This window comes from Triticum aestivum, chromosome 2B, assembly GCF_018294505.1.
Source record: "Triticum aestivum cultivar Chinese Spring chromosome 2B, IWGSC CS RefSeq v2.1, whole genome shotgun sequence".
Taxonomy (NCBI): Eukaryota; Viridiplantae; Streptophyta; class Magnoliopsida; order Poales; family Poaceae; genus Triticum; species Triticum aestivum.
Window position 1 is genome coordinate 465,351,248 of NC_057798.1, and position 14,891 is coordinate 465,366,138.

Here is a 14,891-nt window from a genome sequence, read left to right on the forward strand (position 1 = left end):
CCAAAGGACAACAGGCATCTCTATTGCCTCTGGTGCCTCAGCAAGTTCCTCAGCTGCACCAAAATCTTCATCAGGCCCCACTCTGCTGAAGACTAAGGCAACGGCTGGTCGAGGTCCTTGGCCAAGTCCGAAGAAGAAACAGGTTGCCTTCCAAGTGCTATCTGACGATGAAGCTGATGATGATGAACTTGCAGAAATCATCAGAGACCGACAAGAAAGGGCCGCTAGAGCCAAAGGCACAAATGTGCCACTGCTTTTGGATCCAAAGGCGATCCTTGATTACATTGATCTCTGGCACAAGGATCCAAATACTCCTATGCCTGATTTCAATTTGACTCCTGGTCAAAGTCACATGCTGACCCATTTCATCACTGAAGAGAAATAGAAATTTGAGAAGGCCAGGCAGATCAAGAAGACTCAGTTCAGAAAGGAGAAGTTCCTGAAGAATAACGTTGTCAATATGAAAACTGATGAAATCCTCAAGATCCAAGCTGAAATCAAAGCCCTCAGCGATGATTTCAATGCTTACTATGCTGATTGGCAAGGAGCCAAAGTCAGGTTTGTGAAACTGACTGAGAAATTCACAAATGTTGCAGCCCCATCGCAACAAGAAATTCCTCATGCTGTAGCATCTGCTCAGCCAACTGAAGAACATGCCAGCACCGCTGATGACATTCAGGCTGCTGAAGAAAATGCTAGTTCCAGGGTTGATGACTCCATTCCAGCCGCTGAAGAAATTGTCAAGGCATCCACTAGTGGTGCGCCTGAAGAAACTGAAGAAGTCAGGGCAACTGCATCAGTTGCGCCTGAGAAAATTCAACCAGATTCCTCAGTTCCATCTGCACCTACCCAACTCCAATTCTTCCATGTGCATTTGATGTGAAGAAGACCAAGGCTGCAGAGCGAGCTGCAGTGAAGAAAAGGAAAGCATCCAGTGCTTTAGAATCTTCAGCTCCAAAGAAGATGAAGCCTCTGACAAGCTCTATTGAAAATCCAATTGATGCTGTTCTGATTTCCACCATGCCATCAAAGGACCTTGTTCCTTTTGATGAGGAATATGTGATCCCTAGTGGATCTAATGAAGAACCTCAATCTGCTGCTTCGTCAGAGCAGGTTGATGAAGAAATTGAAGTGGATATGATCCCTTCAACGCTTGTTGCTTCCTCGCCAATGCCTCAGTTCACAGCTGAAGAGGTTGGCGTTGAAGAAACTGAAGATGAAGACGTGGACATTGGCTGCACAACGCCCGTGATGAATGATAACTTTTGGGAAAGTCAGCACCCAATTCTCCACTCTTCACCCCACTACAACAAATACCTCAGTCCCCTGCACCAACAGTTCAAATGGGCTCTGAAGAAACTCATCCCACCTCGTCTATGCATGAAGACATTCCAGCCGCTAGTGCTGAAGAAGCTGTTGTTGTTGAACCTTTGAACACACAGACTGCTACTGAAGAGGAACCAGAAATTCCTCAGCCTGAAGAACCTGAGATTGTGATTCCTGAGGTTGTGATGCAACTCACTGACACTCCAGTGCCCAAGCCAACGGATCCATTCTCAAAGAAGCAAAAGTTCAAGGCTGAAGATTTCTTCAGCGAGCATGTGTTCTTCACTGACTATAACCCCTATGACTCTGCTCGCATAAGGAAGAGGCGCTTCTAGACTGCTAGTCAAGCCAATTTCTATTCCTCGGTACTGTTCAACAAAGACAAAGTCTTCGATCATGAACATATTCCTCATGTGGACATGGAGTCTCTGTCGTGCTTCGAGCCAGTCCTCAGTGTTCTTCACGATGATGGATTGCTAAATTTCTGCATTGACATCTGTGACTGGAATGAAGAACTCATTCTTCAATTCTATGCAACCCTGCACATCACAGGAAACTCTGAAGATGTGAATTCATGGGTGCTGGAATGGATGTCTGGAAATACTCACTACAAGGCACGAGCAACTGAATTGCTTCGTGCCCTACCACTCAGTCCTCCCCTTGACAGTGCTCGTTGCGTCTACAGTGAACCTGAACTTTCAAATCATTTCATGCAAGTGCTGATGAAGCCTTTGAAGCCAGGGCAGGCTCCTCGAACCAAATTCCTCGTCAAGGAATTACTATATGTGCCCCGAACTGTCTATCGCATTCTGACGAAGACAATGAGTCCAATCAAAGGCCACGACTCAAATGATGAAGAGGTCGTTGGCATCATGAAGAACATGCTTTTCAATATCATTCATGGCATTCCCGTCAACTTCCATGATTTCTTCATGAGGACTCTGGCGAATATTGCTATGTCACCATTTGAACTGAAGCCTTATGCACCATGGATTATGAGACTCATCAGGACAAGGGCTTCACTAAATTACAAAGCTTACACTTTGAACCATGGCAGCTACTTGCCTCCGATTGAAGTCCTCAAACAGACATATTCCTCACCTGATGACAAAGGCAAGGAAACTGTTGTGATAGATGAAGGCATTCGTCCATTGGATGGTCAATTTCGCAAGGCTGCATCCTACTCTACCAATGATGACTCTGCCACACATGACTCTGCCGCCAAGCAAAATCCTCAAGCCATAGCTCCCAGGGTGATGACTGATCGTGAGTTACTCCTCAGTCTTCATCAGAAGGTTGATCGCAATCACAAATGGGTCAAGCGCCAGTTTGGTTCAATTCTTCACAACATGACATCAACACACAATGCAGTGAAGAAAAACCAATACTACCTCCATGAAACCTTCAACTGTACCTGGGCTATTCTATCACATGTCTACAGCGCCGCAGATCTGAAGAATATGGGTCTCAAGGAAGAATTTGACTGGTCTGCACCTCCACCGAAGAAATTCAAGAAGGTCAAGGTTCCTTCCTTGGTGGCCAGCTCATATTCTTCATCACGCGACACTGATGAAAATGAAGATTTGGACGATACTGCGGCATGCCCTACTATGACTATCGACCCCAACGCTGGCGCTCCTCCATCAACTTGATATTCTTCAGGGGCGTTAGTCCTCAGTTTCGATCCTTTTGGTTATTCGATGACAAAGGGGGAGAAATTTGAGTTAGTCTTCAAGCGGGTCTATTATATGGGCGTTGTTTTTGCTAAGTTACAACTCTCGTTCTTCTGAAACTTTATTGGATCGAGTTGTAATCTTAAACCCGATGGTGCTCTAATACTTTTGATGCACTGTGAACTGATACTCTTGATGCGTTATTCTGCATGCTTGTTCCTCTTTAATATCATTGCACACATGCTGAATTTCATCAGGCACCATATTTCATCATGCATTTCAAATTCTTCATATTATATGTCAAATGCGTGTATGAATTACAAGATATAGGGGGAGATCTCCATGATTCAACTCTTCAAGTGTGCATTGCTTCAAAAGCAAATTCCTCACTATGCACATCTTCAGGGGGAGTTCTTCTATATCTTGCAATCAAATTCCTCAATATCAGTACTTACACTTCATAAGTTTATCCCCGTTGAAAACTTAACCTATATTGTCATCAATCACCAAAAAGGGGGAGATTGCAAGTGCATCTAGTGCCCCTTAGTGATTTTGATGTATTGAAGACTTATAGGTTAAGGGACTAATGTGTTTGTGAGTATACACAGGTCTATAAGTCTATGAAGAGTTTGATATTTACAGAGAAAGTCGACCCCTAAAAATGAATATCTTCGACTGAAGATTTTGGTATTCCTGAAGACTTTCATGAAGACTCTGAAAGTGAAGAAATTGGTGTATTCGTGAAGACTTGATATTCATGCAAGGAATATGAAGCTTGAAGACTTTCATTTTCATAGTTTTGTTTTTCTCTTTCTTGAGTCATAGGAAACACCGTACTGTTAAAGGGGGGCGAGGAAATACTAAGGAAAAATTTCCATGTGATGCTCAACTCAAAATCCTACACCTACCAAACCCTTCGAGTGAAGCCTTTGGAAATCTCATATAGTTCAGTCAATTTCTTCAGTGACAGAGACGAAGTTCTTCTGGTCACTGAGGAATTTGTTCTGACTGAGGAGTTAGGAATTCACCAGTGCGGATTGCCTACACAGTGAGGAACATGATAGCCCTGAGGAATTTGAGAGTCAAATTTCCGACCGTTGTTGTGCTGCGCGCCAGCTATCCCAAAATATCTTATCCACCTAACGGTCATATCAGACAAGGGCATTTATGTCTTATCATGTCGGGCTGCTCCCTAGGCTATAAATAGCCACCCCCTACAACCACTAGCTGGTTGGCTGCTCCGAGAGAAACTGACACTTGTCATTTGAGAGCAACCCATCCTCCGAGGACTTTGAGCGAAAATCATCGAGTGAGGAAAAACCCAAACCCAAACACCTACAAACCCCAAAGTGATTGAGCATCACTGAAGAGATTGATCCTGCGTGGATCCGACGCCTGTTACCTTTGGAGAATGTGCTTCCTCCAGACGGTTAGGCGTCATGGTCTAGAGCATCCAAGAGGAATTGTGGGTCGCCGAGTGACCGAGTCTGTGAAGGTTTGGAAGTCGCCTGAAGACTTACCACGAGTGATTGGACGAGGTCTATGTGACCTTAGTTCAAGGAGAATACGGTGAGGACTTGGTGTCCTGAGCTGTGTGCTCAGCGACTGGGTGTCCGGGACTGTGTGTCCTTGAGTTTAAATACTCAGCCGCTCCAACCAGACGTACAACTGAGACAGCAGTTGTAACTGGTCTACCAAATTATTGTCTTCACCAACCTTACTGGTTCTATTTCCTCAACTCTTTCATTTCCTCATTACTGTGTTGAGTGATTGTTCATATCTGTGTTTGAAGACTTTGACTGAAGACTTTCTCAATTTCTTCAGTTCAATTTCTTCAGTCTGTTTGTCTTCATCTTGTGTTATCCTGTGTATACGCTTTCTGTGCTCTGTGCTTGTCTTCATTTCATCATGATGACTATGTCTGTATCCTGTTATGCTTACTTCTGAGTACTTATTCCGCTGCTAGTAGTTCTTCGCTAAGGAATTTCCTCACCGGCAAATTCCTCGGTGAAGAATTCATAAAAATCGCCTATTCACCCCCCCTCTAGTCGATATAACGCACTTCCAATGCCCATTGAGCTTCAACCAGCAATGCATCAATGTGACTGGCTTTCCCTCATGCATGTGGTAAACCTCACATTCTAGCTAGACAATGATGTGATCAATGAGTTTCAACATTGAGAAAATTAATGAAATAACCAAGACATAGAGCAACAAGGAGCAAAAATTTCCACCTCTTCGAGTGACGTGTCCCTTTGCCACCTTATATGCAGTTGTGCATATGCACCACAACATGTTGATGGTCTTTTGTGGTGTGTCATCGATAGAGTAGCGACTTTGCATCGCGAACATGGATCACTTCCATGTTGTAGGGGCGCGTAGTGCTTGTGCTCATGGAATCAAACATGCACACATTGCCAAAATGACGTGACATTTGCTTCATGCCTTGAAACTCCACATTTATGTCCAATCACACCTCACACAACAATTCATTGAGTACATTGTAATTGTGTTTTCTTCAAAGTAAACAGCGAGAACATTAAATTTTATGACGATGGCATTGGGACGAATACTTGTCAAGCATGGTGTCCACCATATATGGTGTTTGCAGTGAGCGAAGGATACATGGGCTGCAATAGGATTCGGGGTGGAATTGTGGCGTAACCCAAGGAGGGTAGGAGCATGGGTGGGACGCCGGAGGTCCAACAAGACTTGGGCTATGGTGGGGGTAATAGCGCATCGGTCTCCGAGGGTGTGGATACAGAGCATAGCGAGAGGGAGAGAGGGAGTAAAAGGGCTTTTGGCGGGGCATTTTGATGGGCCGAGGGTGTTGGAGTTCGACGTGGTAGACATTCAGACGCCCCAATACTTCCCAGGTCCGGTTTCGATTTGGGTTGGATGACAAAAAACTTCCACAACATTTGATTCGAACATTTAGAGGCAATATTCATGATCCACGTCGGAGTTGCCCTACTCCCTATAATTGAACAGAGCCTCATGTCGATACGAGCATGGTGTAAGAGTATCTACAATCGGACGCCCCATATCCGCGCAAAGGCTCGTGCAGCCTGCCCGGACAGAAGCAAGCCACCCAACCGACTGCCCCAAACGCAGCCCATGCGTTCGAGCTGACATGCAAACCCAATACCCATCCCATACGTGGGCGGATATGGGATGGCCAGACACGTCCACGTCGGATCCGGCCTATTATGGCCCACCCGACCCCACATATATTCATCCTTATCTACACTATGGACCAAACCCTAGCCACTCCACTCTTCCGTCCCCAAACTTTTGTCCTGCAAACTCCGGCCTGCTCGGGCATGGTGGGCAGGGAATCCGATGACGATATCTCCTAATCCGTTGTCTGAGAACTTGTCCCATGCGGGGGATGAGGAAGAGATGGCTGTGTGCATTGCTCTGCGCCGCTCACGAGAGGAGTGCCCCGACCGCGGCCAGACTCGACCCGGTGGGAATCCATTGTGTCTGCTCAAATGGCACTTGGATTCATTGGGGCTAGTGGCTTGTGGAGCGTGACTCCGGCCTCGCCGGAAGCGGTTACCACCGCCTCGCGGTGCAACCCCTTTGTTGGTGCATCATCCCTGCGCCGTCGGGCTCCGAGTCGGAGGTCAATGTCGACATGCCTCACAAACTATCCACGTCTATCGTGAGGCATGCCCTCCGTGTGAGGCACAGGGCACGAAAGGCCGCGGAGGCGGAGTCGAACGCCGCCGCCGCCTGGTGCCGCAACCTTAGGGCGGCGGCGGCGGGGCTCCGACCATGAGGTTGGCCCGTCCATGTCTATCGTGGACCTCACCTCCACCGACGATGCCCAGGCCGTAGGTTTCGACAAAAAAAAGTAGGGCATGCTAGATGGCGGTGCCTCGTGTCCAATGTGGGACAGTCCATGTCCCTTGTCCTACTATACCTCGCCAGCAACTGCATGGACACAGACCGTGTTGGGTGCCGGATTTAGCCGCGCCCGCGTACGCTGCACCCGTGTTGAAATCCACAGAAGTACTCGTACGCCGCACCCGCGCGCGCACCCACGGGACGCGCCCATGTGCCCTCCGCTCGCCGATCCGCCATCGGGTAGGTTCGCTGATGATTTCGCAGTTCCACCCACCCGCAGCACGTACAAGCCACCCCGGCCCCATGACGCCGATGGTCAGACGGTAGAAGAAGATGGATACATCCCGTGTGCCGCAGATCCTTTTCTTGAAAGAAAGAGAAAATCATTCTCTTCCCCTTCCACATCATCATCATCATAATCAGCGATGAAAGTTTTCAGTCCGAGAGAGGAGAAACGTGAAGAATGACGTCCGTTTTCCACAGTCCAAGCACGTTATTTCCGCCTGTTGCTGCTTGCTATACCGCCGAGTGAGCAACTCATTTCAAGTAGTAACAGACAGTTGGGTATTGTGTTCCGCGTGACAACCAGATCTTGCCTGTCTGCCCGTAAGGCCAGTGCTTTGACTCTCGTCAGTTACTACTTACTCTCCTCGTAAAATAGATAGATTTAATTTACTTATTTTGCGGGTGGTAATTTATTATTTGACCGCAGCCGTTTCTAGTGCTTCAAAAGCAAGCAGGGCTCCCTTCAAAACCAAAAGAAAAGAAAAGAAAATCAAGCAAAGGCAACGGGAGCCAGACTGTACTCGGTTCAGTAACCGCCAAATCAAGCAACACGGCGAGAAAGGAAGCTCCCAATGCACACAAGGACCTCACTGTCAATTACAACAAACCAAAGGTCCAAACGACAATTAGTTCCCGGAGAAAACAAATCATGAGCACGCCATGTCATGGCACATCATCATCATAATCTAATCACCAAATAAAACTAGTACTACTCCTCGGAGCAGCAGCACTGCAGCAGTGGTGGTATTAATTAATCGAACCCATCCCAGCGGAGAAGAAGAAAAGAAGAAGGCTCTCCTTCTCCTTTAAGCTTCGAATCATCCTTCCTTCCCCCCTCCCCCTCCCTCCCTCCCACTTCATCTCTCCGCGACGAAGCTTCCAAAACCCCCAAAAGGATCCCCCAATCTTCGCCTCTGCCTCCGGCCCGATCAAGCTCTCAGCAGCGGCTGCCGCGCGGCTCGGCCCGGGATCCATGGAGAGGTACGAGCTGCTCAAGGACATCGGCGCCGGCAACTTCGGCGTCGCGCGGCTGATGCGCAACAAGGAGACCAAGGAGCTCGTCGCCATGAAGTACATCCCACGGGGCCTCAAGGTGATTCGGGCTCCCCTGTGATTCATTCCGGCACGGGACGCCCCGGTCGAGTTTTCCTTACCCCGTCGCGATTTCCCCCCTGCTGCGAATTTAGTAACGGAGTATCTTTTTTGGGCGTTTCTTGGTGTTTGCAGATTGACGAGAATGTGGCGAGGGAGATCATAAACCACCGGTCGCTGCGGCACCCCAACATAATCCGATTCAAGGAGGTGGGCGAGGGAACGGGCAAGGCGCCGGGATCAATCCTTTCCGCCTTCTCTGCCCGGAGAAGAGTATAACGGATTGATTCTTTTGCAGGTGGTGGTCACGCCGACGCACCTGGCGATTGTGATGGAGTACGCGGCCGGCGGCGAGCTCTTCGACCGGATCTGCAACGCCGGGAGGTTCAGCGAGGACGAGGTGAGGATCGGTCCATTGCCCGAGTCCATTTTCGGCGCCGGTTCGTGTAACCGACGGTTGCTTTGTCCCCGCAGGCCAGGTACTTCTTCCAGCAGCTCATCTGCGGCGTGAGTTACTGCCACTTCATGGTAAGAGCAAGCAAACCGGTGCAATCGCTGATAAAAAAAAATCCTAGATCATCAGATGGTATAAAATGGTCGTTGATCTGCAGCAAATTTGCCACCGGGACCTGAAGCTGGAGAACACTCTGCTGGACGGCAGCCCGGCGCCCCGCCTCAAGATCTGCGACTTCGGTTATTCAAAGGTAATAAAAATAGTAACAAGAATTATAAAAGGAAGCATTTTCCGGGGGTCAAAGGCTGCACTTTGCTTGGCTTTGCGGCCGGAAAGATGGGAGGATTCATCTCGCCCTCCCGAAATGCAATTGGTTTCCTCTTCCTGCGCGAAACTGCTCGCGAAAGCAACGTCCCCTGCCATTGTTGACCCAAACAAGTTCGGCGCCACGCCAACGCCTTTTTTCCCGCTGCGGTGCACTGAACATGCTTCTTCCCTTTTCTTCCTTTTGCAGTCGTCGTTGCTGCACTCGAAGCCCAAGTCGACGGTCGGCACGCCGGCGTACATCGCCCCGGAGGTGCTCTCCCGCCGGGAATACGACGGCAAGGTCAGTCACTCAGTCTCTCTCCGCCGTTTTCTCTATTCTTCTGCCTCGTGACTCTGCGCATGGGCCCGCCGTGCGGTGGGTCCCGGAGGCAGTGGCGGTAGCGACCCACTTGTCCTGGCCCGTGAGCACGTGCCGCCTGCCGCTGCAGTACACGTACACGTAGCGTGACTCTCGCTTCTCGAGGCCGCCAACCAGTAGCCCTTGTGGCCTGGGTCCATGGGTGACACCACTCCATTCAGCGAGTGGGCCCGTGGGCTCATTCTGGCGTGGGTCTATAGGCTGGGTCCTTTGGGGCCAGCTATCTCTGACTCGTGGATTCGGAATTTGTCCCTAGTTACAGATCTGCCTGCCTGTTACCGGGCAGACGCGCGCACTCCCACTGGGCAGTGGGCCCAACGCCACGCTGGCTCTGAGATAGTGTCTCTCGCTTGGCTTGCTGCTGCTGCTGCTCCTGTGGCAGGTGATTAGATTCCCGGTTAAATGTGGACAGTCCTTGTCGTGGCACTCCTCCAAATTTATTTTTATTTTTGGAAGGCAGTGGATTTTGTTGAAAAACTCGGTAGAAAAAGCGAAAAGGTGAGAGATTATGCAAAGATATGTTGTTCTTTCTGTGTCTCATGACGTCGATTTGGACATTCACATTCTCATGATCGAAATTCACACATCATGCTCGATCGATGGCGATGCTCGCTCCAACCAGCGATGTCTGCTTTTGATGCACGCCATCCCAATGCGAAAAGAGGGGAGGAAAGGTTTAGGTTGATCGGATTCAGACCGGATTTAGTGGTCACGAGTTCTTTTTGTTTCTTCGCGAGAACATCAAGAGTTCGCGAGCTCGTGTGCGCCCTCTTGGTTTAATTTATTGTGGCCTTGGAGTAAAGTTAGATTTCCTGGAGAAAGCATGTGATTCTGTGGATACAGATATTAGAATTAGATACCCTATTTTTGCACTTGATACTAGGAAAGCTTTCCGTTTCGAAAAAAAAAAATACTAGGAAAGCTTGGAGCTGGGGACCGGGGTAGGGTTGTTTGTAATTTCAGTTGCGAAATGCAACTTCAGTGGGTGAAGAGACGGGAGCGTGATTATGTCTATAGGAGCATGCGTCAAAAGGAGTGATTTTACATCACTAGGGAATTAAAATGCTCAGACGGAGATAGGTCAGTTCAATGCATGTTTATGACAAGCAAGCTCCATGAGGCAGACACACCCATAGGCACATCAGCTTGACAAATCATTTGGTTTTTGTTGGACGTGTCATTTTTTTAGGCTCACTTCATACTTTATGTCCTTGTCTAAAACATTTTACCATCATGGTCCTAGTGCTACAGATACAGATTAGCCTTTTTTTTTGTGAAACGAACTGATTAGCTAATTGATGTTGTCACAAAGGTCCATCTGACCCAATCCTTTTCAAGTAGCCTTGTTAGACTGAACTTCTCGTTGGCGCTTTGTGGTCCTTTATAAATATTTCATTATCTATCTCTTTTTCTCTCGTTGTCCGATACTGCTATGATATCTTGTGAAGAATTTTCTGTACGACGGTTACTGTTTTTTTCTTCCCTCACTGTCCAACAAATCATATCAGACTGGTTACATCTTGGCCTTCCAGCGCTGCAAAATTAGTCGTGTTTGCTTGTCAAAGAGAAACAGCATGATGCGCTGGAGATCAGCATAGATATTCTATGGATAGCATAGCAACCAGTACTACTTTATTGTTCGTTTCTAGGCCAACCCTTTTAAGACTGCAAAGTGTCATTGATTTCCCTAAACATATGGCGTCCACTTTTTCTGCAATAAAATATGTGCATTTGTCTGCTTTCACATTAAATTATGCTGTTGTGTTTGTCTCGACCTACCTGATCTTCGGTTAGATTGTTTTGAAATTCGCTGATTGCCTTTGTGGAACCAAAGTTGCATCTAAATCATTTTGTTTGAAGCTCGTAAATATAATAGTTTTGTGTTACTTCCCAAAATAACAACTGCATATCATTTCTCGCAGGGAAAAGATTTAAGTTTAATGCTCCCTCCGTTCCTAAATATTTGTCTTTCTAGAGATTTCAACAAGTGACTACATACGAAGCAAAATGGATGAATGTACACTCTAAAATATGTCTATATACATCCGTATGTGCTAGTCCATTTGAAATCTCTAAAAAGACAAATATTTAGGAACTGAGGGAGTACAATTTTACAAACCTGTAAACACAGCTGAATTTTGAGCACTTGAAGCTTTATGTACTATTCCGCGTTTATGATTGTACATCTTAAATTGGTTATGTTCCAAATGTGCTTTCCTGCAAGCTGTTCTTGCCTTCTTGCCTTTCATTTATCTATATTTGTCTGTTAGTTTGTTATGTGTTCTAACATATTTGCATCTATTGATGGTTCAGACAGCCGATGTGTGGTCTTGTGGAGTGACCCTTTATGTGATGCTAGTCGGCGGTTACCCTTTTGAGGATCCTGATGACCCCAAGAACTTCAGAAAGACCATTGGGGTAGCAATTTCAAACCTTTTTTTGTGTGCTAAGCAGCGTAGAATTCAACTTTCTTATGGTTGGTCCATTTGTTCTTATCGCAGAGAATAATGTCAATCCAATACAAAATACCGGAGTATGTCCACGTATCCCAAGACTGCAAGCAACTCCTTGCCAGTATTTTTGTCGCAAACCCTGCAAAGGTACTTTCCGGATTAAACTCAGGTGAGCTCACTAGAGCGATTCATCGTCGGCTTATTATTTTCCCAACCATCATTTCAGAGAATAACAATGAGGGAGATCAGGAACCACCCTTGGTTCTTGAAGAACTTACCAAGAGAGCTCACGGAAGCTGCCCAAGCAATGTACTACAAGAGAGACAACAGCGCCCCGACCTACTCGGTCCAGTCCGTGGAGGAGATCATGAAGATCGTGGAGGAGGCGCAGAAACCGCCTCCTTCCACCACTCCGGTGGCGGGTTTCGGGTGGGCGGAGGAGGACGAGCAGGAGGATGGCAAGAAGCCAGAGGAGGAAGCGGAGGAGGAAGACGAAGAAGATGAGTATGAGAAGCAGTTGAATGAGGTCCGTGCCAGCGGCGAGTTCCACATCAGCTAGCTGATGGGGGTGCTTCACTGGCGTGAGAAGGCCACAGACCGGGGATAAAATTTGTCATATAGTTTGTAGTTTGTGTTTTGTTCTCGAGTTTTTCTCTTCATTCTCGTCTCCGGTTCTGCAACAGTGTAAATTACCAAAGTGGTTCCGTCGCTGTCTTTACAATGACTGATTAAGCTAGCATTGCGGAAACATAATGTATGGAATAAATCATCTTATTGAGCATGTTCTTGCACTTCTCTTTCATGTCCTGAAGATTACAGCTGCACCCTAAGTTGTTAATTAATCTGGTCTATTAAATCGGTGCTGGGACAATTAAAACATAATTGACTGCTCCTTGTTGATGTCCAAGTATCCAAGTACTACTTCTTAATCCTGATGTGCAACTGCTTCAGAGATGACCCTGCAGATGTCTGCAGATATTTCCAAATGCATCATGTGGTGCTTTCACTGCAGATATTTGCAGATGCACACATGTGCTTGTGCGGTTTTGCGATTGTGACGAAGAAACTTATTTCAGAAAGAAAGAAGTACATCGATCAAGAACAGATATCAACAACCAGATGAAAATGATGCCGTTATTAAACCACTAATCATTTTGTTAACTACTTCCTCCGTCCCAAAATAACTGTCTCAAGCTTAGTACAACTTTGTACTAGAGTCAGTACAAAGTTGAGACTCTTATTTTGGGACGGAGGGAGTATAAAATTGCATAGACCAACAGTTCTCTCAGTAATCTGTTTAATATATGATCAACTTATCCCACAAATCATCGCAAACAATCTAATCCTACAAAAAGAAAGTTTCCACCAGTAAAATGAGTTTTTTCTTGTGTGGGTCATATTACCCTTCACTCTGACCATGGTATTCTCCAGCGGAAATAATAAGCAATACAAGCAAGAAAGATCCGAGGGGCTGATGTTAATGGCAAGAAATGCACATTTGCTGCCTTGCTGCGGAAAAACGTACGTGAATTAGCACGCTCTTAAAACAAGCATACAATAAGTATGGAAGACAACGATATGAGAGAAGGTTATTAAATTAAATCCTAGCTTAGGGCTTAGCCATACAGCACGCCCAATCATAAAATGGAATGTGAACCGCATCTCACAAAATAGTCGCAAGTCAAGATACCACACGCCCATGCCGTGCTGTAGCTAATTGAGCACTTTGTTTCCATTTTATCTCAACAACTAGTAGCCTACAAGCTGCTGTTGTCTAATCAGACGGAGAAAGTACCTACCTGCCTTGGAAAAATTGGAAGACGTCTGCAATTATAACTGTATGCCCATACGATCGACATTGATGGCGTTGTCAGTTAGGACGGGGAAAGTTTTTCCTCTGTCATAGTGCTCACCCAGAGAGTGTGCAGTTAGACCTCCATACCTACACTTGGCTAAAAGAATAAATTCCACATTTCACCCCCTAAGATTCGTGTGTGGTAATCTTTTTACCCCATTTAGCGGAAATTGCTCAAAAATACCCCCATTTAGGCAAGTTTCTTCCAGGTTTTACCATTTTTACCCGTCTCTGCCGGCAGGTTCGTACGTTTTAGAACAAAGACGTCAGGAGCGTCCGCCTTTAACTGGATAAATCCCACAACATGCATAGTGCACATAACGGACCGAACCAGTACGAAAAAAGGTTTTAGAAATCCAACCATAATTTACGGGGCAATCTGCCCCAACTGAGCACGTAGGCTCGAAAACATGCAAAAGGTGCAACTACCTTAATAAGCAACAGGAGGGGACCTACCGATGTTGTTGATATGTCGAACTCTGACCATCACCACCTGCAGGAAATCAGTGTCCCGCTGTCTCCCTAACGGAGCCGACTGCTGCAAAAATAGGGTACATTCGAAGATTTTGCCAGCTTGGTGCGACGAGAATACACCCTCGATGGTAATCTTGTTACGAATGTGCCAAAGCGACCAAAGCAATGCCCCGACACATCGTCTCTGCATTACGCGTTTTCAAGAGCCATGCAATGAAGATACTTGTAGGATCAAAAGTAGGTTTAAAGGGGAGGGTGATTAGACTAATTGACCAATAAAAACCTAGCATTTTTTTTCCAATTTTTGTTCTCGACAGATTTTAACAATTCTAGCAAGTCTACTGGCACCCTATACATGCAAGTCTAATATAGTGGCAGCGGAAAGTAAAGACTTTGCACATGAAAGTAGAGAAAGGGTTTGGAGATAATCATACACAATGAAGACACGATGATTTTTGGTGTGGTTCCAATAGGTTATGCTATTGTACGTCCACATTGATGGAGATTTCAACCCATAAGGGGTAACGGTTGAGCGAGTCCACTGAGGACTCCACCCTCGAAGGGTCCATGAAGAAGCAACCTTGTCTATGCCATCATGACTTACTCCACAAAGGACTAGCCTCACTTGGGGTAGGCCTTCACGAAGTAGGCGATCTTCTTGCCCTTACAAACTCCTTGGTTCAACTCCACAAGCTTGGAGGCTCCCAAGTGACATAACCTAGGAGACACCACTCTCCAAAAG

The 14,891-nt window shown here is 46.6% G+C and overlaps 1 protein-coding gene across 1 annotated transcript; it reads left to right on the forward strand.

Moving 5' to 3' along the window:
- The first annotated feature begins 7,900 nt into the window (after nucleotides 1–7,900).
- LOC123045485 (serine/threonine-protein kinase SAPK7) lies at nucleotides 7,901–12,615 on the forward strand. Its single transcript, XM_044468555.1, has 9 exons — nucleotides 7,901–8,229; nucleotides 8,364–8,438; nucleotides 8,527–8,628; nucleotides 8,703–8,756; nucleotides 8,840–8,932; nucleotides 9,197–9,289; nucleotides 11,681–11,785; nucleotides 11,869–11,967; nucleotides 12,047–12,615. Exons 1-9 carry the CDS (start codon nucleotides 8,110–8,112, stop codon nucleotides 12,377–12,379), a joined length of 1,074 nt encoding a protein of 357 aa, XP_044324490.1. The 5' UTR covers nucleotides 7,901–8,109; the 3' UTR covers nucleotides 12,380–12,615.
- Nucleotides 12,616–14,891: the final 2,276 nt, after the last annotated feature.